Below are 27,836 nucleotides of genomic sequence, written 5' to 3' on the forward strand. Positions count from 1 at the left end.
GCTTTTAGCAACATTCCAGCAACATCACGGCGGGGGACACCAGAAATGGGCTTCACACATTGTACCCATGTCGGGATTTGAACCCGGGTCTTCGGCGTGACGAGCGAACGCTTTAACCACTAGGCTACCCGACCGCCCCACTAGTCCTTGGAGGTGGGCAGGGGATCTAACCAAAGACCTTCCACTCTATTACTACAGACCAGCTGACATCATCAAACCAACAAATGAATAAAACATCATGTAAATAAAACTTAATAATCATCAACCTAGTAGCTACAAAACAATAAGCTAAATGATCTTCACAACTTACCACGGGTATATGGAACTTGTTTTGTTGGTACGCCTTTTGATAATGCAGAACCCTGTTGGTGTCACTTTCCACTGCAACAAGGATTTCATCCTCGCTACAGCGTGTACGGTGTCCCGGCGGGGCCTTCTTGCACACCAGCGTCATCACACTCGACTTGTCCTTTTCCCTTCGTTTCCTGGAGCAGAGGCACAAACTGTCAATACTTGAAAGTACATCACCTTCAGAAACCCCATGCATGGATAAAATCCAAGCGTATCAAATACACAACAAACATTACAGATACGCTACAAAAAATAAAACTTGTGCGTATCATCAAAATATTGTGAAGTAACCCTGCGTATTCGATTAGCAAATCAGCAAATTCCGTCAACCTTCATAAACTCCATGATGACAGTTACATCTTGATCATTTGCCATCACACTTTCTTGTGGACGTATCGTGGAATTTTGAGTCCTATAAAGCTCTCGAAGCCACACGACACCAGTTTGCAGGGACTAGATGAATACTGTTTTTAAATATTTAACTTTAATTCCCACATGTGTAAAAACTAGTGGGCAACAGAAATTTGAATACCCAGATAGAATTACTGATACCCAATGATTTTAAAATGCATGGGTAAAATACCCACAACACCAAAAGCCTATCTGGAGCTCTGGGCTATACAAACAACATTCTTGGCTGATTCTCGGCTAATCGTGATTCAGTTAAACATGATAAGAAATACCCAACCTAAAAGAACATTAAAGCAGTGATCGGAAGAAATTCTATCTGAAACTATTTATTGTACCAGGAATAATACATTCTATTGTCTTGTTATTTTAGTTGCGTTTTTTTATTATATATATATATTATGTTATAATTAATCATAAGAAGCGGTTATTATTTATGTATGGAACAGTTGGATAAGTCATCATTTGAGATCTACCATTCAGTGGTGGCAACCTGAAGGCTTTCCACAAAATTTGCTATTTTGATCGCAAAACAATACACTGGTCAGGTGAGCTACAAATGCCGTCATGTAATGTAGCAGTATTACTAAAGTATAAGATTTACTACTTTGGTGACACCTACAATCACAGAGCTGACAGATCAAGAATCTAATCATGGCGAATAAGGGATTCACAAACTCGTATCCTGACATGGCAAAGGGATGCAACTCTACACATCATGTTATGGTTTCTTAGATTGCTCGTCCATGTTTGTTTGTATATTCGTTGTTTAACACCGCACTAAGCAATATTCAAGCTATATGAGGGCGGTCTGTAAATAATCAAGTTTGGACCAGACAATCCAGTGACTGACATCATGAGCATTGCAATTGGGATACGATGACATGCATCAACCCCGTCTGACATCCCGATCCCATTAGTCGCCTCTTACGACAAACATAATCGACTTTTACAACAAGTATGGGTTGCTGAAGACCTATTCTACGCTGGATCTTCACGGGTCGCTCGTCCATGTTACCATTGCAGATGTGACTGAACTTTACGTGACAACCAAACTGAAACCGGATTAGAAATATTTTCATGCATTGTTTGAATAGACTCATCTTTACAACAGAGTTGTACACATTGTCAAGCAATGGCTAGTACGACACTTACTTGTGCTCTTCTAGTATTTTCTTCAGGTTGATGTTAGAGATGATGTCTCCTGAAACGAGGATGAAGTCACTCCTGACAAGAGACTTGCTGTCGATCTCTCGAAGAGCGTCGCCCACTGACATGCATCCATCAGACAGTATTGGGCTGACCTGCATAGGCGAGCTACTATCATTCCATTTGGAATTCCTGAAAGTATAAAACAAGGTGAGTATGATATAATGAAAAGTTTGTGTTGGTGAGGTGAAATCGTGTTTAACATCGTCTCCAAGAAAATTGCACTGAAAGTGATGTGTCTTTGTCTTTGACTGCATGTACTCGTCTGAACTTTATCCCGGTTTTATAGCCCTATCCACGGAGTTACCATGCCACAGTTTAACAAGGATGCCCCATACAGACACAATCTACCGACTCCGAGAAGACCAGTGCCAGGCAGGGTAACAACAAGTACCATATTTTAACATCTTTTTGTATGATGCTGCAAGGTGTCGACCCCCTGACCTTCCTCTCTCAAGAGGATCTTTCGACTACACAATGGTGGTTGTCTGTTCCTATGGGGGACAGTAAAGTGATGACTTACTTGATGTGTGTCCTGATCTGGTCAGCCAGATGGCAGCAAAACACAAAGACCTCCTGGACCCCTGCTGCATACAGGAACTCCAGTGTGTAGTCCAACAGCGGAACATTCACCAGCGGTAGCAGTGTCTGATAGATAGACAAGAGTATACACATGACATAACGGCTGGCTATCCCTATACATCATAAAGATCGATAATCATTAACCACGTTAACAAAATATTGATAAATATCAAAGAAGTAACTTTGAGCAAATATGCGAAAAAGGTAAAAAGAAATCAACATATTTCACATCACTGGTGAGTTGTGACACATCTATGCACAGATTACTTTGTGGACATTTAAGATATAACAAAAACAGTTGCTTTCCCTCATCGGCATTTAACATGATTGAAATATCAAGTCTTTTTTGGTAAATTTAAACTTTATTTCATCATGTTCATCACAATAATTTATCTAAGATTATCGATAACATGATTTTCATATCGATAATTGTTTATATTTCTTCCCATTAACGATAATTCTGATTATCAATCTTTTTAGCCAAACCTACATGACATGGACATATCTTGAACATAATGACTATCTAGTACATCATTGTACTTTGTATGCTATTTATGCTTGTACCTTTCTGAATAATATAGATGTACCCTAACGACATGAAACTTTTATCATGTTAATGTTCTTCCACTTCCACCTTCTAAACACTTTGATCATGTTGATAATATTAACCTACGATAATATGTCTGTTAAGCATGTAAAAGTACAGCAAATTGCACTTCAAAACCCTGATAAATCAGTGCATTAAAAACAACAACAATAATAACAATTAGTGAGCACTGCTCACTAATACCCCCGACTTCGAATCCCAACAAAGTTCAAAACATGAAAAAGCAATATTTCTCAGAAAATCTGCTTAGAAAATTGATCACATGTACAGTACCGGTACTTAACTTAAATCTGAACAATTATTATCAATTTTCTCAACAATAAAAACGTTTACTTTGATGTCTTCCCTGTAGGTCTCATATTGGGAACTATCTCTGAATCTATAAACCACGAAGACTGGGGGATATGATCACAGGTTTATTCTTATCATGGCGTCAGTACAGACAGTCTGTCGTGACATCATGAGCTACGTCATAGCACGAGCTAGCTGGTACTATTTGCCATAGCACTCATCACAATGGCAATACACAACATCTACCATGCATGCACATCAAGGGAAATAATTAAGTCCTGATCACCAGGAAAACAAGTAGCCTGCAACCTCGGGGTATCGCGGTACTTGTCATGTACACTAAACGGTTTATGCCTGTTCTCTTTATCAGATATCATTTACTTTATCAAACAATGCATATTTTACTGATAAAAGTTCATTATTTACATCAGTAGCTCCAAGTAAAAGCCGGGCCTCGCGCTCTGTTTGACAAGGGAGAGAACTCCATCGTATCGCGGTACAGAGAAAGTTGTGTATGGAGGTCCGAATTGGACAAAAAGAGGACATGATTCTACCAACCACTTGGTATGATCATGCCAGACATCAGTGATTTGTCCAGACAAATGCAAAGACAGCACAAGTAAAATTCTAAATGTGTTATCAGTAATAGGTATTCGATGCATATTTACCTAAAAGTAAGAGAAAAATATTTTTATAAGTCAACAACAAAATATGAGAAATGATATTCTAAGATTGTTTATAAAAAAAATTGGATGACAATAATTTGTTACAAAATGGGAAAATGTTAAAAGTCAACAATAAATATATCATGTATATAAAAAGCACTCCTAGTATGCCCAAAGTATGTATTTATCTTTTGGCTACTGGTGAAGAAAGTATTTCTAAGTTTGGCATTATGGCCCTTATGATCTCCCAATAGATTCTGTGCTCATAGCGGGAAAAATGTGCGGACTACGTAACTTCCATTACCTTACTAGTCGCCATGAATATGCAGATGATCTAGTTAAGGTCGATAGAGAAAGTTTACTTGGGGAACTGTGGGTTATATCGTTGGCCATTGATAGATGGGGGTAAGGCAATATTAAAAATGATGCCAGAAGTACGTATCAATGCATTAATAACTCCTTACTTACAGCAGACGGAACATTCCGAGGAATGTACAGCTCACTAATTGAAATTTTTTACGAAGTGAGCACTTCCTGGTTACTGATTTGCATCAATAGACAGCCGCTAAGTGGCGTGCCGCCATGCCATGAATGCAGCGGTACCACAAGGTCTGACTATACTAACTATTTGTTATGGCGTCAATTGTTAGATAATTGGATTATAATCTCAGTAGTCTTGATGAGTTTCAAGCTGGCTATGCGAGCTCAATCCTCCGCATACCACTAATTGAAATCAGAAAAGCATGTCTGTAACATTCTGTACTCCCCATGAGAATTCTGAATAAATCAATTTTCAGCAACAAACATGACAAAGATCTGCATGAGGACCAGTGGAGGGTATTTGTAGAATTTGGACTTATCGTGCTTATTGAGGTCCATATGGTCCTAAAATAATCTTAATTCACAATCACATTGATCAAACAACAACTACAAAAAACACAGTGTCGGCTAAACTGATTCGCACAATTTCCGTTCTTTGTTTGAAAAGGTCCGGCCGATGAAACAGGCAGTATTTTCGATGTTGTGCTAAAGAATTACTATTTCAAATAGTGCTAGTAATAGTCACAGCCTATCTCGATCTGATTTGATAAAATGTGTGACTTTGGAAGGCGGTAAACCTTTCTGCTCATCATGGCGTTTACGGAAAAAACTGTTTTGAGTTACCCGTGGACGTCTTTCTGTTACGGGACCAAATCGAACATTGAAACTGTCAGCGATTACAACAGCTTGTAAGATATCTTCTTGTTTCAAGTCCTCACGTTGGCTTGTTTTCCCTTTTGGAGCCATCTTGTTTCATCAGAAAACGAGTCTATTACTGAGGGGTTACACTCTTTTGGAGTTTTAGGACACGATTTATTTCTTGATATTTCATGTCAAAATATAAAGCTGCGAAACTTATGATGGTACATTTATCAAATGCAAAATCATATTCCCTTAAGCATATGTTATATCTACATGTTTTTCGTGTTGATAATGAAGCATTTTCCCCAATTTTAAAAATAGACTTCCCCCCCCAAGGTAGATAACTCTAATCGGTTTCCGGTTTTTCGTCTGCATTACTTTTTGGTTAAAGAAGTTAGAACGGTGCTACAAGTCTTGTAATTCTGCTGAAAGAAGTAAGTATCTTTGGATATCATGTTCAATAATGTCTAAAGGAGTACTTAAATATCAACATAAATAGACGTCTGATAAATTGAGACAATTTTCTAAAAATACCCCGCAAAGTTCCAGGCCCAAATAAAATAAACCTGCCACACCCAAATCTGTCACACAAAATTATTCAACACGGCTAACAATGTGTGTAGGTTCGCCGAGTGACTAAGGTCGCGCTTCACTGATCTCGAATGCATTTGCTGTCTGTCAGCCTTCTCTATCTTTAGCCCTTAGGACAGTTTTCCTTTTAGCTATCTATTTTATCATTAACCAAATATCTAAACTGCTCCTAATTGTGATTCCATCTTGTCCATGGTCCAGTGGTAGAGCATGGTTACGAACCTTGCAAGTGCTGCATTATACAAACCATTGCAGGTTTGGTCCAACTGTGCCTAAGTGGGTGCTAATTGGAATCTCCTAAAGTTCCTACTTAGGCCGGGATACAGTTTACTGTGTAATGACTCTCTGGCTCCAGCTCGCACTTCACTGACCTCCCATGCCTTCACTAACTTTATGATCATCACTGGCTAGTGGCCGGCAGTTATCACTCAGGATCATCAACACCCCGCTATAACGTACATGTGCTGACTGTTACGTGATATACAGATGAGAGTTACTTCCCTTCAACTACTACCAGAGGGCACTTTTGCGTAACCTTGTGTCATTCAGAGAGCGCAATATTTATACATTTACACTGAAGTAAGAATCATCAATCATGATATGTCCTCGTCTTAATACCCAGGGCTCAGGAATGTAAATGGTGGCAGCAGTCGGCAAACGAAACTATAAATTATGTCTGCATTTCTGTATGTAAAATCATAATGGAACTGATATAATATCGTTTATACTGTACAGCGAGTGATAATGCAGATCAAATCTCTCTTTTGACTAGCTATGGTTTCTCATAACTGCCATAGTATTCTGACTTTCCTGCAACAGTCAGATGACAACATTGGTGTATAATAATAACTTTATTGATAATTTATAACAATAATGGCTCTAGTTGTGGCAACTTCCAAATTTTCGGGAAGTTGTAATCTATCGGACCGTGAATCAGGCGATGTTTCTGACAGATCATGAGCATCTGTTTATGAATTGCTATCAAAAAGTGATGATACCAGGTGTTTGCAAAAAGGTGAGCATTTCCTGCCCCACTGGTGGCACCAGTCACAAACACATGCAAAGACAAGTCAATTGTTCACCTGAAAAAACATGGGAGCATATAGTACAAGTCAAAATAGGGAATTGCATCGGAGATCATGTTTGTCACTGATGCATAAAATTTGGAAATGTCCTCCACATGTCTACTATAAAACTTTTTGAAAGTGTTACTGAGGCCCTGAATGTTGTAACCTTGATAAAAAAAACTACTGAACAAGCGTCAACTGACGCTCTTTGTAATCTGTGTAGAAAGAGCATGCTAGATTGTATCTCAAAAGTTATGAAATGTAAGCACCTGGGCCCCGTTCCACAAAACGCTCTTAGTGCTAAGATGATCGTAACTCCCATACTTTAGCATAGGCTTACGACAATCATAGCACTAAGATCGCTTTGTGGAACAGGCTCCAGAGCTGCTGGAATATTGCTTGACATGAATGTATAGAATGTATATATTTTTGAAACCGTGACATCACAGTACGTCACTGAGCGGCATACAAGCCAGCTGACGTCCAGACTCTGTGAGGGTTAAACCAAGGCAACATCCTCACTTATCAAATGTATTAAATCTCCATTCTATTATGATAATATCCTGAACCCATTCGCCACCATACCTTTGTTTTGAGTTCGGTTCAAATGCCATCTATTCAAATTACATATTGGAAAGAAACATGGAAATACAAGTACCCAAGTCAACTTTGGCAAGCCGTTTCCAGTACACCTGGAAGGCCTTGGAGTGTAATGACATCCTCCCATCTTAATACTCAGGAAAACATTCTTCGAAATATGCCTCTGTTCACCCAGCAGTGAATGGGTACCCGGGAGGATGAGATGGGGAACGTAACTGTAACCTTGCAGCTAACAGTTCATTTAGAACAGTCTTTTTATTTGGTTCGGTATATTGAGACACTGACAGAATATGGATTGTGGATTGAGGTGGAAATGAAACACCCATAAAATGTCAGGACGTCTCTGGTGCATCAAGTGAGCAAAGCTTGAAAATCAAATGAACACTACCCATCCTCTCACCAAACCTAACAGCAGTCAGGGATGGGTCATTTATCATGTGTGTGTTGGGGGGGGGGGGGGGGGGAGAATTGGTCTGAGGACTGTATGATATTTTGCCTCCCCCACCCCTCATAACAAATGACCAGTTCCTAATATTTATGTTCAAATCTATAACTTATTTATTTGACAAAATAGGACAGTGTTTTGGGGTAACCATGGTAACCTGCCATGACCCAAACTAAACCATGATGATAATGTCATGCTAATGTTCTTGCAGTTGATTCTGAGCCAGATATTCAATAGCCATTCTGGACAAGTAAAACTGATGCAACTATAGGTTGTTGATATAAAAGTCTGTAGATTCCAGAGGTTGTATCAACTCGCCCCTTGGGAACTTGTTGCTGCTATTTCCAGAATCAACCAATTCTCATTTCTCCATCACCCAACCCTACCAGAGCTCCAGGTAAGCTGCACATAAAAAAGGGCTATGTCGCACATTTAAAAAAAACCTTTTTATTAATATTTTATTTGTTTCCTGTTGCATATTACAAATGAAGAAATCATGATTCTATAAATAGACACGAAAGACAGTGATATGTATACAAGCTAAACAAAAATAAACAGTTATCAACTAAACAATGAGAGACAATTTGACCAAAATGTGTTCTTGCTGTCATATATTGATGCATTGTATTTGGTCATGCAATAATGTTGTGTGATCTCCTCTTTAAGTTGGTTAAATGTGGGTGGTTTATTGAAAAGTTTATAGCTTATATATAGATTTATATAAATCATGTATTTTGATACAATGATTAGCACATTTATTGGGTTGTAGGTCTGTGCTGGACAACCTATTAGGACAACGTCTTTAGAAGTTTTATTTTTGACCTGTATTTTATTTAATATGCAGTTTTCTAAATCAGTCCAAAGAGAGATCACTTTTCTACATGACCGAAATATGTGTTCAATAGTGTCTTTGAAATCTGAGCAGAAGCTACATTAGTGTTGTCTACGTAGCCCATCTTGTGAGGTTTATTCTTTGTTGGTAAAATAAGGTGCGTTATTTGGTATCGAAACCATTGGAGTTTTGTGTTGGTTACACATGTAAAAGGTAGCGTATTCGACGTAATAAGTGCCCAGGGCGCTCTCAGATTAGAAACAGGGTCTCTTATTAGAATATTATTTTGTTAAAAAAAAAACAGAGTTGAAAGATAAATTTCGTGGTTTATGCTGACAGCCTGAAATGTTTATGTACGACAGATATATTTTTCCAGAATTTGATTGCCCATAATTAAGGGTGCATATAACACATGAGTGCGTATTATAAGTAACAAAATAAGTCTTGTGTACATTGATCAATCGGAATGGTGCCATTTGGGATTGTTCACTAGCCAATATTTTAGCAAACATCGCCGTGGGCGCTTATTAGAGCGGGGCGCTTATTACGTCGAATACGGTATTAGGTTGTAGTTAGGCTTAATTTCTAGTACTTTAAGTACTAGTAGACTTTCCATTTTGTCAAAGTGTTGATTTTGGGCACAATTGTTTGATATTTAGGTTGTGTAGTAATCTTGACTTCCCTTGGATGTTTTAAGTAAGTGAAACATGGTAGAATTGGGTATTCCATTTTGTTTGGGAAATTGTTTATGCCCGTCATACGACAAGATTCAGAATACTCGTGTATTTTAAAAAGTGTGTTTTTATTTGAAAGGTTTCTCTGAATTTTTCAAACGAAAGAAAAAGTCCCGTTTCATCAATAAGGTCATTGATATAGGTTACCTTTTTTTCATTCTAATCTTTATACAGAATATATTTGTTATCTATTTAAATGTCATTGTTATACCATATTTCTGTGAAAGAATACCAAAGTCGCAATTTTCTTTCATGTTAATGTTTTTAGAAATATTCCACCATGCATAGAGTACATCCGCATAGTATTTATTACTGGTCTGTGCCAGTAACTTGGCTTTTGAAGCACAACTATTCATTTCGAAGGCGTTGACATTATTGATACCAGGAATATTAATACTGAACAAGTGTGACAATTTTGAAAAATTGCCAAATGCCCTGCGTATCATCGATACCTTTTGAGCACATTATTTCTTTTGTTTGTGGGAATTTGAGGCCTCCATCTTTTTGACCATATTGTCATTAATCTTTCACACTCTTTAAACTTAGTTTTATAGTTGGTATCGATGATATCATGAAGGTCTGTGTGGAATTGCACACCAAGCAGTTCAAATGGTTCTTGACTCCAATTTAGCGTCCATAGTGGAAATAGTTTCATTTTTTTTCCCCCAATCCTATCCATAATATTCTCGTTTTGTCAATGTTGATTTTTAACCCGGAGAAACATGCAAAAAAAGTAAGGATCTGCATGAACGCCTGAGCCATCAATAACACAGATGGTGTCATCAGCGAATTGTGATAGTATATATTCAATATTTCCTTTTCTTATTTCCTTGATGTGTGGTTCATTTCGTATTAATATTGCCAGTATTTCTGCTCAAAGAATAAATATGTATGGACAGAAAGGGTCTCCCTGGCGACATCCTCTAGATATTTAAAAAAATTGATGTACCAAATCCATGAACCAGAATGCATGACTGTATACCATTGTAGAGCGTGCTGATCCAGCTTTTAATTGAATTGCCAAAGCCCAAAAATTCTAATACTGCTTGAATAAAGGTCCAATCGACAGTGTCATAGGCCTTCCCAAAGTCCACAAGTAAAAATAGTCGTAGAATTGGACAGTTTTCAGTGTATTCAATTAAGTCATACATTTGTCTTGTGGTTTCTCCAGTATATCGTCATGACATAAAGCCTTTTTGGTCCTCTCTTATTAATGTATTAGCACTGTTTTAATTCTGTGTGAGTTTGTTACTGATCCAATTTTACAGAATATTGAAATAAGTGATATGGTGCGCCAATTTTTAAGGAACTCTTTTGATTTTTTTTTACCCTTGGGGATACAAGTAATTAAATCTTGTTTTTGAGATGTTAGTAGTTGACCTGTCCTAGAGGCATAGTTTAATGATCGAATAAGGTACTGTCCAACATCGTACCAAAAGAATTTAAGAAATTCAGCTGTAAGTTTGTCTGGGTCTGGACTTTCATCCTTCTTTTGATTTTTAACCGCTGCTTCATCATTTGTTAACTCACCTTCTAGCTCTTGCATGATTTCATAATGAGGTGTTGGAATGTTGTATTTACCTATTATGATATAGGGCCAGAGATTGATGTACCGTATATTGCCATCTATAAAGCAACCCCACGTATAAGGCGACCCCCCTGTACATGCCTTCGAAATCGATGGTTACTTATATACCCCGTCAAAAATATAATCGTGAGTGGAGGCATGTCATCATCTCTGAGGAAAGTCGCTTTTGTGTCTCCCATGCAGACGGAAGAGTCAGAATTTGGCGGTGTCGAGTTGATCGTTTTGCTGACAGAAACGTCGTGGAAAGGGATTCATGAGGTGGACCTAGCGTCATGATATGGGCAGGGATTGGACTTAATGCAAGACTTGGACCCATGTGCTTTCTGAATGTTGGTCAAGGTCGGGGACACGTCGTCACTGCTCAGCAGTATATCGACCAAGTGATCAGACCCCATGTTGTTCCATTTTTTGCACAACATCAACAACACATTTTCCAGCAGGACACCGCTTGTCCCCATGTTGTCAGAGCAACCATGGCCTTTCTGCAACAACACAACATCCGTGTTCTACCGTGGCCAGCCCTAAGCCCTAATCTGAACCCCATCGAACACTTGTGGGATGAGGTTCCAAGGCGTCTGCACAATGTGCGCCCAGTCCCTACAACTGCCAATGAACTACGCACAGCTGCTCTGGATGTGTGCAGGAGGATCCTTAGGGCCTTCACAAATTGTCTGATCCACTCAATGTACAGGAGATGTGTGGCAGTGATCAATGCTAATGGTGGTCACACCAGGTGTTGACTGACATTTTGGGTATTGACCCGAAACTGTGTAAGCCCTTAACATTTGAAAAAAACAATAATGTCATCTGCCTTTTAATCCATTAAACTGTCTTCAGTCAAATTTTTGTCAGTCTTGCCCTATTAGTATTTCTTGTCTTTACTGTTAAAAATAAATAACATGTATACTGCATACTCGACTTGCGTTTCTTTTGCATGTGAGTATAGTTCTGTATGGAGTACCACCTGTAGTATTATTTCTTAAGCAATGACAGAAGTGAAAAGTGAGTGAAATAATTGATAGATATATGAGGGTGGCCGAAAGGTTCAGTGCTTAACTATGAATGATGTATGGTAAACATTTAACAGTTTGCATGTATCAAGTGCAATACTTTCCATGCTTACTGGCTGTATTTGAATAAGATACACAACCAGACAGCATATTTCTGTAGGCATCAAAGTGACTAGGTATTCTCTGTGGATGAAAAAATGGACAAAATTGTGTCATGCCGACATCAAGCATATTCAAACACTGTTGTGTCGAAGTTCAAGGGACCTATGTAAATACTTTGAGATATCCGATGTTCGACATGACCGAAAATTGAACTTGGCCTACATTTACTGATTTACCCGACCCTACCCGCATACTCGCTATATGTCTCAAGACTTGGGTGTAATAAGTCCGATTGGGAATAGTTTGACCGTAGCCCTGGTAAAATGTATTCAGATACGTGTATAAAACGATCTGGTCATGCATACACCGAAGTTGACTGAAGTTTTATCTTTATTCAAACCTATAAAGGTCAGATAGAAAGGATGCATAGTCAGAAAGAAATGCCAACAATTGTGACTTGTAGTGTAACCATGGAGTTTTGGATATTTTTTTCAATAAACAATATATCACGTGACTAACCACGGGTGCAGGTAGTCCTGTGGGTACCCTGGTCCTACTCAGTACCAACCTGACCCGGGTACCTGGGTACCCGAGTTACCCGTCCCAGCCCTAACTGATTGGAATGAAGAATGTATAACTCAAAACATTTGCGACAAGCAAACAACAAGAAAATGAAATGAGTATCAAAAAATTCATCAAAAGTGCATGTATGGGACTGTAAAATGACTGCAAGACAACCACAACTTCGACACATCCGATTTGACCAAGTGGGGACCAAGTTTTTACTTCGAGGCAACCGTAAGTTTGACACATCAAAGTTTGACACAAAAGGGTTTGACTGTATCGTTAAGTTCAACAGCTATCCATTCGGACATGGTGCCAACTTAAGAGGATGATACTCCTTGCTTTGCCACTGTTGGGAGGTTGGCAGCAGAGTTCAAGAGTGGGAGAGAGAGCCAGAATCTGATCCAAGATCATGAAGACCTTCTTCTGCCACCAATGTTAATAAAATAAAATACTAGATATGATTATGGATGATCACTGACTCACCACACATCACACAGCCAATATAGTAGGCATTGCTTATGAGAAAGTGGAGAACATCCTGAGGATTGAACCGAACCTGACAACGGTTTCTGCATTCTGGGTTCTAAGGCTACTGACTCCTGATCACACACACTCCTGGTTCATCATTTGAAGCAGACACACCTGATTTTGTTGAATGCTTTTTATAGCCATGAATGAGTGTTGGGTTCACAGCCAGAGACTAAACAACAGTCAAAACACTGGACACATAACAATTCCTTCTCTAAAGTTTTATCAGCGGGCAAGGTTATGGCCTCGGTTTTCTGAGATTCCAAAGGAATCCTACTGGTGGACTTCTACATGAAAGGTCAGACCATAAAGGCCAATATTAGGTACCCGTGTGAGAATATCCAGGCTAAACGTCATGGAAAACTCACTGAAGGTGTGTTGTTCCAATAGGACAATGCATCTGTGCACAAGTCTGTTGTCGCCATGGCTGCAGTGCATGATTGTGGCTTTGAACAGCCTCTGTATCCACCAGATTTGGCACTGTCAGATTTCCGTCTGGCAAGCATGATGATGACGTCATTTCTGCTGTGGAGGACTTTTTACACCACCAGGAGGAAGCCACCTACACCAGTTGTATCAGGGCATCATTGGCAGAGGTGTGTGGACCTCAGAGGGAATTATGTTGAATATATTGAGCAACCAACTCCATTATAGTTAGGCTCAGAACTTTTCAGCCACCCATCCAGTCAGTTCATTTGATTAAATTTGTTTCTTGTATAGGGAATAATAAGTTTAGTATAACATGTGAAAATGCAAAATTCTCCTGCAATGCTAACAGACATGGTTTTAAGTGCTTGTTGCTAGTGCATTGTTTCATGTGTTTGTATTGATGACAATAGGACATTTTCATGATTTTGTGATAAATACTAACTTAATTCAGCTGTAACCAGTCCATATACTCACTGACATGATATCTAATCAGCTTTGTTGCCCCTGTAAGGAAAGTACTTATATCAAAAATAGTTCATTCCTGAAACTGAAACCTCAGCACAATAATATCATTGTTTGCTCTATCCAAGTGTGTATAAGGCTCTGCACAGATGTGTGTGTAACTATATATATGAGGCTCTGCACTAATGTGTGTGTATAAGGCTGTGCACAGTGTTGTGTATATAAGGCTGTGCACAGTGTTGTGTATATAAGACTGTGCACAATGGTATGTGTGTAAGGCTCTGCACAGTGGTATGTGTATAAGGCTGTGCACAGTGTTGTGTGTATGAGTCTGTGCACAGTGGTATGTGTATAAGGCTGTGCACAGTGTTGTGTGTATGAGGCTCTGCACAGTGGTATGTGTATAAGGCTGTGCACAGTGTTGTGTGTAAGGCTGTGCACAGTGTTGTGTGTATAAGGCTGTGCACAGTGGTATGTGTATAAGGCTGTGCACAGTGTTGTGTGTATGAGGCTGTGCACAGTGGTATGTGTATAAGGCTGTGCACAGTGTTGTGTGTAAGGCTGTGCACAGTGGTATGTGTATAAGGCTGTGCACAGTGTTGTGTGTATGATGCTGTGCACAGTGGTATGTGTGTAAGGCTGTGCACAGTGTTGTGTGTATGAGGCTGTGCACAGTGGTATGTGTATAAGGCTGTGCACAGTGTTGTGTGTATGATGCTGTGCACAGTGGTATGTGTGTAAGGCTGTGCACAGTGCTGTGTGTATGAGGCTGTGCACAGTGGTATGTGTATAAGGCTGTGCACAGTGTTGTGTGTATGAGGCTGTGCACAGTGGTATGTGTATAAGGCGGTGCACAGTGTTGTGTGTATGATGCTGTGCACAGTGGTATGTGTATAAGGCTGTGCACAGTGTTGTGTGTAAGGCTGTGCACAGTGTTGTGTATATAAGGCTGTGCACAGTGTTGTGTGTATGATGCTGTGCACAGTGGTATGTGTATAAGGCTGTGCACAGTGGTATGTGTATAAGGCTGTGCACAGTGTTGTGTGTATGAGGCTGTGCACAGTGGTATGTGTATAAGGCTGTGCACAGTGTTGTGTGTTTGGCTGTGCAAAGTGGTATGTGTATAAGGCTGTGCACAGTGGTATGTGTATAAGGCTCTGCACAGTGGTATCTGTATAAGGCTGTGCACAGTGTTGTGTGTATAAGGCTGTGCACAGTGGTATGTGTATAAGGCTGTGCACAGTGTTGTGTGTTTGGCTGTGCAAAGTGGTATGTGTATAAGGCTGTGCACAGTGGTATGTGTATAAGGCTGTGCACAGTGGTATGTGTATAAGGCTGTGCACAGTGTTGTGTGTTTGGCTGTGCACAGTGGTATGTATATAAGGCTGTGCAAAGTGGTATGTGTATAAGGCTGTGCACAGTGTTGTAAGTATAAGGCTCTGCACAGTGGTATGTGTATAAGGCTGTGCACAGTGTTATGTGTATAAGGCTGTGCACAGTGGTATGTGTATAAGGCTGTGCACAGTGTTGTGTGTTTGGCTGTGCAAAGTGGTATGTGTATAAGGCTGTGCACAGTGGTATATATATAAGGCTCTGCACAGTGGTATGTGTATAAGGCTGTGCACAGTGTTATGTGTATAAGGCTGTGCACAGTGGTATGTGTATAAGGCTGTGCACAGTGTTGTGTGTTTGGCTGTGCAAAGTGGTATGTGTATAAGGCTGTGCACAGTGGTATGTATATAAGGCTCTGCACAGTGGTATGTGTATAAGGCTGTGCACAGTGGTATGTGTATAAGGCTGTGCACAGTGGTATGTGTTTGGCTGTGCACAGTGTTATGTATATAAGGCTGTGCACAGTGGTATGTGTATAAGGCTGTGCACAGTGTTGTGTGTTTGGCTGTGCAAAGTGGTATGTGTATAAGGCTGTGCGCAGTGGTATGTGTATAAGGCTGTGCACAGTGTTGTGTGTTTGGCTGTGCACAGTGTTATGTATATAAGGCTGTGCACAGTGGTATGTGTATAAGGCTGTGCACAGTGTTGTGTGTATGGGGCTCTGGACAGTGTTGTGTGTATAAGGCTGTGCACAATGGTATGTGTGTAAGGCTCTGTACAGTGGCATTGATAAGGCTCTGCACAGTGGCATTTATAAGGCTCTGTACAGTGGCATTTATAAGGCTCTGCACGGTGTTGTGTGTATAAGGCTCTGCACAGTGGCATTTATAAGGCTCTGCACAGTGGCATTTATAAGGCTCTGTGTTGTGTGTTTGGCTTTGCAAAGTGGTATGTGTATAAGGCTGTGCACAGTGGTATGTATATAAGGCTCTGCACAGTGGCATTTATAAGGCTCTGCACAGTGTTGTGTGTATAAGGCTGTACACAGTGGTATGTATATAAGGCTCTACTCATTGTTATGTGTATAAAGCTCTGAAACAGTGTTGTGCAGGTATAAGGCTCTCCCAGTTTGCCCAGATTATGTTCCTAGGTTTGTCAGCATCATACCCATACTCGTATCATTGCTAGCAAACGAAAAGCTATTGAAGAGTACCATTACTAATTCATGTCATTGGGAGTTTTAGAGGACATTTAAAAAAAATAGGAACTGTGAATCGTGAAATCAATGCGTCTCCAAACGAAAGAAACCTAGCCAAAAATGCAACTCAATATGAATGCGACACCCCCTCCTCTCAAGCATCAGTGGATTTTTATCTAAAGAAAATGTTCTCTGTCAGGTTTACAGGAGAATCCTTACATTAATCCAATCACACACCAAATAGCACATCTTATTAGCGCTGAGTAGAGTACATCCACTAAAACAATACATGCGCGGTTGCTCGTGTCGGCCTTTGACGCAGTCGCAAAGAACAAAGACACCTTGTTGCGTGGGTGGCGTCTATCTTGACATGCAGGTGTGATCAGTGATGACATAAGTGAGTTGAACGCTTGTCTTGACCCCAGCGGTGACAATTCACAGGATGTAATAAGAGTTTGAATGACATTATTTATATACTTGTTACAAGTGCTGCTTAATAAACAATGATGTGGAATACATGGCATTTCTGCTATCCAAAATGTCTTATCGTTGTAATGATGCGAGCAAAGACCACTCCCATTTTTTGCATTAAATTCACAATTGTGTTTATTTCAAGATTTACAGTAATCATTTGGTTTTTGTCATTAGTCCTAATGTCAGTGAGTTGTAATCGGAAGCTTCAGCATGTTTAGGGTCAACCTTTTTGCATATGGAGATACATGTCACATATATGTATGATACTGAAAAAACGTTAGGGACCACCTGATTCTTTTTAACGAAAGTCCAGAACTTGTGCCAGATTTTAACACCCTCCAGTGTGAGTATCCATCAAAACCCATGATAACTGACATGTGAATCAACTCACATGCTTGCCGTAAAAGGCGACTATGCTTGTAGTAAGGGGCGACTAACAGAATAGGGTGGCTCACTGACTTGGTTGATGCACGTCATTGTATCCCAATTGTTTGGATTGATGCTCATGATATCAATCACTGGATTGTCTGGTCCAGACTCGATTATTTACAGACTGCCATCATATAGGTGGAATATGCTGAGACCAGACAATCCAGTGATTGATATCATAAGCATTGTTATCCTAGGTTTTGATGGATACTCACCCTGGAGGGTGTGAAAATCTGGCACAAGTTCTTGACATTTGTTAAAAAGTGGGATCTGGCAGTGTTGTATAGTGGACGGTGCAGTAAAAAATGTGTTTTGTCAAGGAGCAACTTCTCATATCGTCCCGCCTCAAGCCTTAAAGGTGCACTCCAACATCTAAATAGTGGTGTTTTTTCTGCAATATATGGCTTGTCCCCATTGCTTGCATGAACACAAGAACTACTTATCCCCAATAGTAGAGCTGGGACAGGTAACTCGGGTCCTCGGGTTGGGTGGGTACAGATAAAGACCCGGGTACCCACAGGACTACCCGGACCTGTGGTTAGTCACATGATTATATTGTTAAATGGCAAAAATGATCCAGAACTCTATGGTTACACTATAAGGGACAAATGTTCACTTTTCTTTCTGACAATGTACACATTCCTTCAGTCAACTTCAGTGGATCAATGACCAGATCGGTTTATACGTAGGAGTCAAACATTTCCCAATCAGACATTTTGTATCCATCTCTTGAGACCTACATCAAGTAGACGGGTAGGGTCGGGTAATAGGGGGGAGGGTACCCAGGTAGTAAATTTGGAATTGTCCCAGCCCTACCCTATAGTGAGGTGGCAAATAAGGCTCAACAAAGTGTTATGTATATAAGGCTCTGCACAGCGTTATGTAAATAAGGCTCTACACAGTGTTATGTATATAAGGCTCTACACAATGTTATGTATATAAGGCTCTACACAGTGTTATGTATATAAGGCTCTGCACAGCGTTATGTATATAAGGCTCTACACAATGTTATGTATATAAGGCTCTGCACAGCGTTATGTATATAAGGCTCTACACAGCGTTATGTATATAAGGCTCTACACAGTGTTATGTATATAAGGCTCTGCACAGTGTTATGTATATAAGGCTCTGCACAGCGTTATGTATATAAGGCTCTACACAGTGTTATGTATATAAGGCTCTGCACAGCGTTATGTATATAAGGCTCTACACAGTGTTATGTATATAAGGCTCTGCACAGTGTTATGTATATAAGGCTCTGCACAGCGTTATGTATATAAGGCTCTGCACAGCGTTATGTATACAGTAAACTACGGTTATAACGAACACGCTTATAACGAACTGACCGATATAACAAACTTATTTTTTAGTCCCGGCCATTTGTTGTATATATGCTTATAACGAACTACGGTTATAACGAACTAAAATTAGTGGTCTCTTTGAGTTCGTTATAACCGTAGTTTACTGTATAAGGCTCTGCACAGCGTTATGTATATAAAGCTCTGCACAGTGTTATGTATATAAAGCTCTGCACAGTGTTATGTATATAAGGCTCTGCACAGCGTTATGTAAGTAAGGCTCTGCACAGCGTTATGTATATAAGGCTCTACAAAGTGATATGTATATAAGGCTCTTCACAGAGTTATGTATATAAGGCTCTACACAGTGTTATGTATATAAGGCTCTACACAGTGTTATGTATATAAGGCTCTACACAGTGTTATGTATATAAGGCTCTACTCACCATTATATATATGGCTCTACAAAGTGATATGTAAATAAGGCTCTGCACAGTGTTATGTACATAAGGCTCTACACAGCGTTATGTATATAAGGCTCTACAAATTGATATGTATATAAGGCTCTACACAGTGTTATGTGTATAAAGCTCTGCACAATGGTATGTGTATAAAGCTCTACACAGTATTATGTATATAAGGCTGTGCAGTGTTATGTGTATAAAGCTCTGCACAATGGTATGTGTATAAGGCTCTGCTCAGTGTTATGTATATAAGGCTCTGGACAACGTTATGTGTATAAAGCTCTGCACAGTGTTATGTGTATAAGGCTCTGTACAGTGGCATTTATAAGGCTCTGCTCAGTGGTATGTGTATAAGGATCTGCACAATGTTGTGCGTAAGGCTCTGCATAGTGTTATGTGTATAAGGCCCTGCACATTGTTATATATTTTTTTAATTTGAAGTTTACATGAAATACGGCTTTTCCATTGGACGATAGGACGGTCACATGACCGCAAAATTGACGTTCAAAAAGTGTATTAAACTTTGATGTTCATACGTTTTTCACGAGACCATGTTCTTGAAATGACGTAAACACTGATGGACTACTTCCAGATTCCTGAGGAAACCCCTGGGAATTCCCTAGCACGAAAACATACATAAGCGTTCTCTCTGATCATTTAGAACCTTTATTCTTGGTCTCAGCGTTTCAGTATACATTGAGAAATGTCAGAGAACGTGACTGCATGATTGTTCACCAATATCCTCGCTACGGCCTATCCCATACGCCCACCCATGTCACCTCTCTTTTTGAGGAACTATTTTAGTCCACTAAAAAGTTGGTTGTTGTATGGATGTTGTATGGATGTCTGTGTAAACATGAAGTCACACATACTAAATAAAATTGTGTATAGATCTTTGCCTACATCCTTTGAGGTAAGAAATTGTGATAAATTTTTTTTTATAGAATTGACTTTCACTTTGTGTGAGTTCATTGGAGTATGAACCTTCATAGAGTGAGGGCCAAACATTTATCTATCTTTTGAGACCTACAGCAAGTACCTGGGTAGGGTTGGGTAATAGGGTACCCAGATAGTAAATTTGGACTCGTTCCAGCCCTACCCTATAGTGTGATGGCAAAGAAGGGATACGCCGAGAAAGATCTTGTTACATCGCTCATTGAGGATGGCTGACAATATTATATTATTAACAATCCAATAAAGAGGAGTATTAACATATTCATTTTTTATCTAATTGCCTGGTAGTTAAGTAGCTGAAGCAAGACTACAATGCTCGACATGGATGGGTAATTAACCCTTTTTAATTACATATGAGATCAAATAATGGTTGTCATGAATCACTGACAGTATTGTAAAATGTATGTCAGAATGATGATGATAATGATAATGTTAATAATAGTCCATTTATAATCTGCCAGATTCCATTCATCTTGTGAATGCTAAAATATGGAGCTAAGTTATTACCCTGGGGCCCAATGGACAAAGTTATTGTAACGGTTCTGGGGGTAGGCACTGGGGTAGAGCTTTGGGTAGCGTATTGTGGATCACTCCCAATACCAACCACACTACGCTAAAGAGCCAAGAGGTGATCATACGAGGGCTGGCTGAAAAGTTCTAAGCTTAACTGTGAAAGACCCGTACCAAGTCAATGGTTTTCATTTATTTCTCCACACAGTCCCCTTCCAGGTTTACACATTTTCAAGTCAAGAAAGGTCAAGAAGAAATTTTCTTCAGCCACCCTAAAAAAGTCATTCACAGCGGAAATGATGTCATCATTACTAGGGAAATGGCGACCAGCTAGTTCCTTTTTCATTTTGGGAAACAGGTGGAGTCTGACGGGGCCAAATCGGGTGAATAAGGGGGATGGTCAATGAGTTTGAAACCACAATCATGGATCACTGACATGGCAACTACCGATTTGTGAACAGGAGCATTGTCTTGGTGGAACAGGACTCCTTAAGTGAGCATTCCCCGTCGCTTAGCTTTGATAACTTCACACAACTGTCTCAGTAGGTCAGCATAATATCTTCCATTGATAGTCTGACCTTTTACAAGATAGTCAATCAGCAGAATACCCTTGGAATCCCAAAAGACTGAAGCCATCACGTTTCCATCAGAAGGAACCGACTTGGCTTTTAGGGGGGCTGGTGATTCCGGATGCTTCCATTGTTTAGACTGAATTTTGGTTTCTGGCTGAAAGTGATGAATCCAGGTCTCATTCATGGTTACAAATTGGGCCAAAAAATATTCGGGATCTGCTTCAAAATGGCATAAATTGTCACAGGACATAAGGAATCTGACACGTTTCTGATCTGCTTTCAAGAGCTTTGGCACCGATCTTGCAGAAACCAACTCGTTGGTGATAATGTGCTCAACCCTCTCATGAGAGATGCCCACAACACTGGCAATATGTCGAGTGGTCAATCGTCGATCAGCCATCACCATGTCATGCACCCGGGTAATGTTTTCCAGAATGGTTGCTGTTGAAGGCCTTCCTGGACGCGGGGCAACGTCAAGGCTCTCTCTGCCACGCTTGAATTCCGCATGGAAAAGGAAGGGGCATCATCCCCTAAAGTGGAGACCATGTCAGCATGTGTCTGTGTTGGAGTTAGCCCTTTCAGTTGCAGGTACTTGATGACTGCCCTATAGCCAGTTTTGTCCATTTCTGGTGATTTCAATGGGTAGGTCCACAAGATGGTCTGGTACAAAGACAATAATAACACTACAGTTGCAGTTCTTATGTCTATGATTCATTAAATGATTGTACTTGTTGGTGGCAAAAGTTTGTTTCAATCTGATTGAGATATCCCACTTAGGTTTAGAACTTTTCAGCCAGCCCTGGTACCTCTTGAACTTTACTATAGGCTTACAATAGGCCTAGCACTAAGGTTGCTTTATGCAGCAGGGCCCAGGTCAGTGGATCCGTGTGCCGGTAGAAGGCCTAATCCAGGTCGTACCTCTTGAACTTTACTATAGGCTTACGATAGGCCTAGCACTAAGGTTGCTTTATGCAGCAGGGCCCAGGTCAGTGGATCCGTGTGCCGGTAGAAGGCCTAATCCAGGTCGTACCTCTTGAACTTTACTATAGGCTTACGATAGGCCTAGCACTAAGGTTGCTTTATGCAGCAGGGCCCAGGTCAGTGGATCCGTGTGCCGGTAGAAGGCCTAATCCAGGTCGTACCTCTTGAACTTTACTATAGGCTTACGATAGGCCTAGCACTAAGGTTGCTTTATGCAGCAGGGCCCAGGTCAGTGGATCCGTGTGCCGGTAGAAGGCCTAATCCAGGTGTGAATGATTATTGGTTAGATGTTGTTTACCTGTTGTTTATTTTGTAAGAATGTAGGCCACTGGCCACATTCACAGCATACCATATTGATTAGGACAGATGTCACGTACATCTGTGATTTACGTCTGAGACAAGCTGTCATGACAATTTGTTCATGTATGAAACACAACATCTGGATAAATCTGTCCATGGCTTCCAGGGCAGAATGGGTGTTATTATTAATGTAAAAGATTTTCCTAATGTAAAATATTTCTGCATTGAGGGTTGAAGTGACAGATAATATTTTTCTAACATATGGGGTTATCATTATGAAATAATCAGTATAGAACAGTCATGAAACTGCACAGGTTTAATTGGTCATTACTTTGTCTAGATGGTCAAATTAGTGGTCAGTTTTCGGTTCCCTCTCTACAAGGACCACCTGTTAATGTGTGGATGTTTGATATATTAGAGGTTATCACTCCTGTTCCTTTTACCGATTCTATCAAACTTGCTGTTGTACAAAGATGTATCTTACACTGCTCTACAGGTAACATCATTTCCGTCACTATCCTAATACCATAGTGACGGTACGGAGGCCTATGGTTGATTGAAATGTAGATATTGTCCGATTTCTTTCAATATGTATATGTATTATGGAACCTTAGTTACCGTGGCAATGGATTGGAGGCCTTTGGGTTATATTAATAAATTTATCAGATTTTGTTCAAATTTGATTCCCGATTGCGACTACAGGGCTACGTGTGTTGAGCAGGGAATGGTTCCACTACAATTAACACTAGTTTCGTAGTGGTGTTCACTGCATATGTTCGTCCTGTAAATATTGTAAATCGTGAAATAAATATGTTTCCAAAAGAATGCGACTGCTGGTCCCTAGCCAATATTGCGACTCAAAATGAATGTGACACCCACTCCTATCACACATCAGTGGATCTCTATCTAAAGAAAACGTCCTCTGTCAGGTTTACAGGAGAATCCTCACCTTAATCCAACCTTACATTAATCCAATCACACTCCAAATGGCAGTGCTCATTAGCGCCGAGTAGAGCACTTCCGCTAAAACAATACATGCGTGCTGGCTCGTGTCTGCCTTTGATGCAGCCGTAAAGAACAATGACACCGTGTTGTGTGGGTTGCGTCTGTCTGGACTTGCAGGTGTGATCAGTGATCAGCAAGCTGACAAGGTAAGGATGTCATCTGTGGGATGACTCCACGCCCTGCTACACTGACAGGATAAGGATGTCATCTGTGGGATGACTCCACGCCCTGCTACACTGACAAGGTAAGGATGTCATCTGTGGGATGACTCCACGCCCTGCTACACTGACAGGATAAGGATGTCATCTGTGGGACGACGCCATGCTCTGCTACACTGACAAGGTAAGGATGTCATCTGTGGGATGACTCCACGCTCTGCTACACTGACAAGGTAAGGATGTCATCTGTGGGATGACTCCACGCCCTGCTACACTGACAAGGTAAGGATGTCATCTGTGGGATGACTCCACGCTTTGCTACACCGACAAGGTTAGGATGTCATCTGTGAGATGACTCCACGCCCTGCTACACTGACAAGGTAAGGATGTTATCTGTGGGATGACTCCATGCCCTGCTACACTGACAAGGTAAGGATGTCATCTGTGGGATGACTCCATGCCCTGCTACACTGACAAGGTAAGGATGTCATCTGTGGGATGACTCCACGCCCTGCTACACTGACAGGGTTGAGATGTCATCTGTGGGATGACTCCACGCCCTGCTACACTGACAAGGTAAGGATGTCATCTGTGGGATGACTCCACGCCCTGCTACACTGACAAGGAAAGGATGTCATCTGTGGGATGACTCCACGCTTTGCTACACTGACAAGGTTAGGATGTCATCTGTGGGATGACTCCACGCCCTGCTACACTGACAAGGTAAGGATGTCATCTGTGGGATTACTCCACAATTTGCTACACTGACAAGGAAAGGATGTCATCTGTGGGATGACTCCACGCCCTGCTACACTGACAAGGAAAGGATGTCATCTGTGGGATAACTCCACGCTTTGCTATACTGACAAGGTTAGGATGTCATCTGTGAGATGACTCCACGCCCTGCTACACTGACAAGGTAAGGATGTTATCTGTGGGATGACTCCATGCCCTGCTACACTGACAAGTTAAGGATGTCATCTGTGGGATGACTCCACGCTTTGCTATACTGACAAGGTTGTGATGTCATCTGTGAGATGACTCCACGCCCTGCTACACTGACAAGGTAAGGATGTCATCTGTGGGATGACTCCACGCCCTGCTACACTGACAAGGTTAAGATGTCATCTGTGAGATGACTCCACGCCCTGCTACACTGACAAGGTAAGGATGTAATCTGTGGGATGACTCCATGCCCTGCTACACTGACAAGGTAAGGATGTCATCTGTGGGATGTCTCCATTCCCTGCTACACTGACAAGGTAAGGATGTCATCTGTGGGATGACTCCACGCCCTGCTACACTGACAAGGTAAGGATGTCATCTGTGGGATGACTCCATGCCCTGCTACACTGACAAGGTAAGGATGTCATTTGTGGGATGACTCCACGCCCTGCTACAATGACAAGGTAAGGATGTCATCTGTGGGATGACTCCACGCCCTGCTACACTGACAAGGCTAAGGATGTCATCTGTGGGATGACTCCACGCCCTGCTACACTGACAAGGTAAGGATGTCATCTGTGGGATGACTCCACGCCCTGCTACACTGACAGGGTAAGGATGTCATCTGTGGGATGACTCCACGCCCTGCTACACTGACAAGGCTAAGGATGTCATCTGTGGGATGATTCCACGCCCTGCTATACATGTACAAATTGTGTGTCCACATTCTTCACCCAGGCTACAATCCATAGTAACCTTTTACAGCAAGCATGGGTTGCTGAAGACCTATTCTACCCCAAAATCTTCACGGGTCTGTAAGGCCAGGGGAATAGACAGAATTGATGTAGATGAGATACCAAAAGGAGACCCTGAAAACACATTGTTTATGCTGTATGAGATTAAAAACGACAGGAAACAAATCTGGCCCAGAATCGATTATTTAAAGACTGCCATCATATAGCTGGTATATTGTTGAGTGTGGTGTTAAACAACAAACAAACAAACAAACAAACAAACATTCAAACAAGATCTTCAAAACTTGTGCAGTCATGTAACTGTGATGGTAACTTCAGTGCTTTGGCCCCATTATCTCTTACTGATGCCGGCAGAACATGACAAGGCTGTTCTTAGAATTGAGACCGTCTCCATGGTTTAGTTGGTTTGATCCCTGTCCGCGTTATACCAAAAGGCATTAAAAGATAGTACTTTTTGTTACCCTGTCTGGCACTCGGCATTAAGGGGCTAAAACAAGGACTGGTCGACTCGGAGTAAGAATACTGTGTCTGAGTGGGGTATTCATGTTAAACTGCGGTATGGTATATCAGTGCGCTAAAATTATAACACATGCTCACATGCACGCATGCACGCACATACCCACACACCCACGCACACACACACGATTGCACATCGCTTTATAAGTGCAATAATCTTGGATGCAATGTTAAACCCAATTTCACCTCAGATCCTCTAAGAATTGGCCTATATTTTTGTCTGCCGATCTGTGAACAAAAACAATAAAAGAAAGCTTAGATTGTGAAGATTGGTAGGAAGTGGAGCTCTGTGCATTGTTGCAAAAGATAAAGTTATTCATACTGTTTCAAGCCCAGCTAAGTGCTGTGATAATGTACACCTTTGATTGGCACAACACCTGTTGTATTGACAGCATCTGCCTCTGGATCATTGCTGTGGAACAACTGCTGTGTTGAAATGTATGCCTTCCATCCACATGATCAAGGTTTTAATGCTCTAATGAATCTGTGTTCTTTATTTTCTAACATATTATGTTTGTTAAAATTAAGTTTGTACATTGAAAAAAACAGTTTCTGCTGAAGTTGAATTTTAGAGTAAGAAGTGTCATGATTATCTCCCTTGTTTCCTTGGTTTGTTTGTGTTGTTTAATCCCGCACTTGGAAATATTCAAACTATATGACGACAGTTTGTAAATAATTGAATCAGGACCAGACAATCCAGTGATTGACATCATGAGCATCGATCTACACAATTGGGATACAATGACATGCATCAACCACGTCAGTGAGCCTGTTCACTTGATCCTGTTTGTCGCCTCTTAAGACAAGCATGGATTGCTGAAGACCAATTCTAACCAGAATCTTCATGTCATGATGTTATGACGTCTCACTTGGCAGTATTAATAGTGCGGCTTTAAACAACAAACAAAGAACTTAAAAATACTGGTCCAATTAATATTTCGTCAGCCCACAAATTAACCACCTGTTATCCATTGATGATATATCACAAACAAGGTTTCTTACCTCACTGATAATTTATACTTACATGGTTGAATGCTAAAATTTTCTGATTTTCTTCCCGAGTTCGCTTGTTTTTGTGAAATTGAATGGATTGTCAATCCTGTCTTTCATCAGAATATTTAAAGTCATGAGGTTGTCCCTGTGAATGTGTACCGCTCTACTCCTGGCTGTGTCGCGGAGTCGGCCCCTGGAGGCTGATTACCCACTTAGTTAAGTCAGGACAAATATATGTGTACTATACTCAACAAAAAAAGTTAAGGATCATGAATATTTGGGTATCATGAATATTTGGGGGGATCATGAATATTTGGGTGATCATGAATATTTGGGGGATCATGAATATTTGGGAGATCATGAATATTTGGGGGGATCATGAATATTAGGGGGGATCATGAATATTCGGGGGGATATTTTTATTAAATTCTAGGCTCAATCTTCACTACCCAAAAATATTGAAAATATGCATGATCCCTAACTTTTTTTGTTCAGTATAAATATACCAGTATACAGCTGGCACATCTCTGAATGATTCTCCCCAATAAAACTTAAAGGTCTGTTTGAGGGGGCACGGGTGGCCCAGTCGTCTAAGGCGCCGCGATTCGCTGTGCAGAGTTGCGTCCCTTGGGTACGCCAGAAACCTATGATTGTGAGTTCCAATCCCAGTTCGCCCCGATTATGTTTCTAGGTTTGTCAGCA

At 40.7% G+C, this 27,836-nt stretch overlaps 2 protein-coding genes across 3 annotated transcripts in view; one reads left to right on the forward strand and one right to left on the reverse strand.

Annotated features, from left to right (window-relative positions):
• The window catches only part of LOC139450487 (translation initiation factor eIF2B subunit epsilon-like), a 28,960-nt gene extending 22,628 nt beyond the window's left edge, over positions 1 to 6,332 (reverse strand). The window contains exons 1-4 of one of the 2 annotated variants that reach the window (XM_071232201.1): positions 6,258 to 6,332; positions 2,492 to 2,616; positions 1,915 to 2,100; positions 311 to 485 (exon numbers count right to left, since the gene is read on the reverse strand). In XM_071232201.1, the coding sequence (XP_071088302.1) occupies positions 311 to 485; positions 1,915 to 2,100; positions 2,492 to 2,616; positions 6,258 to 6,287 (516 nt within the window). In that variant the 5' untranslated portion in view covers positions 6,288 to 6,332. Of the gene's footprint in view, positions 1 to 310; positions 486 to 1,914; positions 2,101 to 2,491; positions 2,617 to 5,277; positions 5,430 to 6,257 lie in introns of those variants that run through there. The other variant, XM_071232200.1, reaches the window with a different exon arrangement.
• The window catches only part of LOC139450489 (UDP-glucose 6-dehydrogenase-like), a 69,712-nt gene continuing 47,531 nt past the window's right edge, over positions 5,656 to 27,836 (forward strand). Inside the window, exon 1 of the mRNA XM_071232203.1 lies at positions 5,656 to 5,729. The gene's annotated coding sequence lies outside the window, so the exon portion shown is untranslated. The remainder of the gene's footprint in view (positions 5,730 to 27,836) is intronic.

Source organism: Haliotis cracherodii, unplaced genomic scaffold (genome assembly GCF_022045235.1).
Source record: "Haliotis cracherodii isolate W230 unplaced genomic scaffold, xgHalCrac1.p SCAF_8, whole genome shotgun sequence".
Lineage (NCBI taxonomy): Eukaryota > Metazoa > Mollusca > Gastropoda > Lepetellida > Haliotidae > Haliotis > Haliotis cracherodii.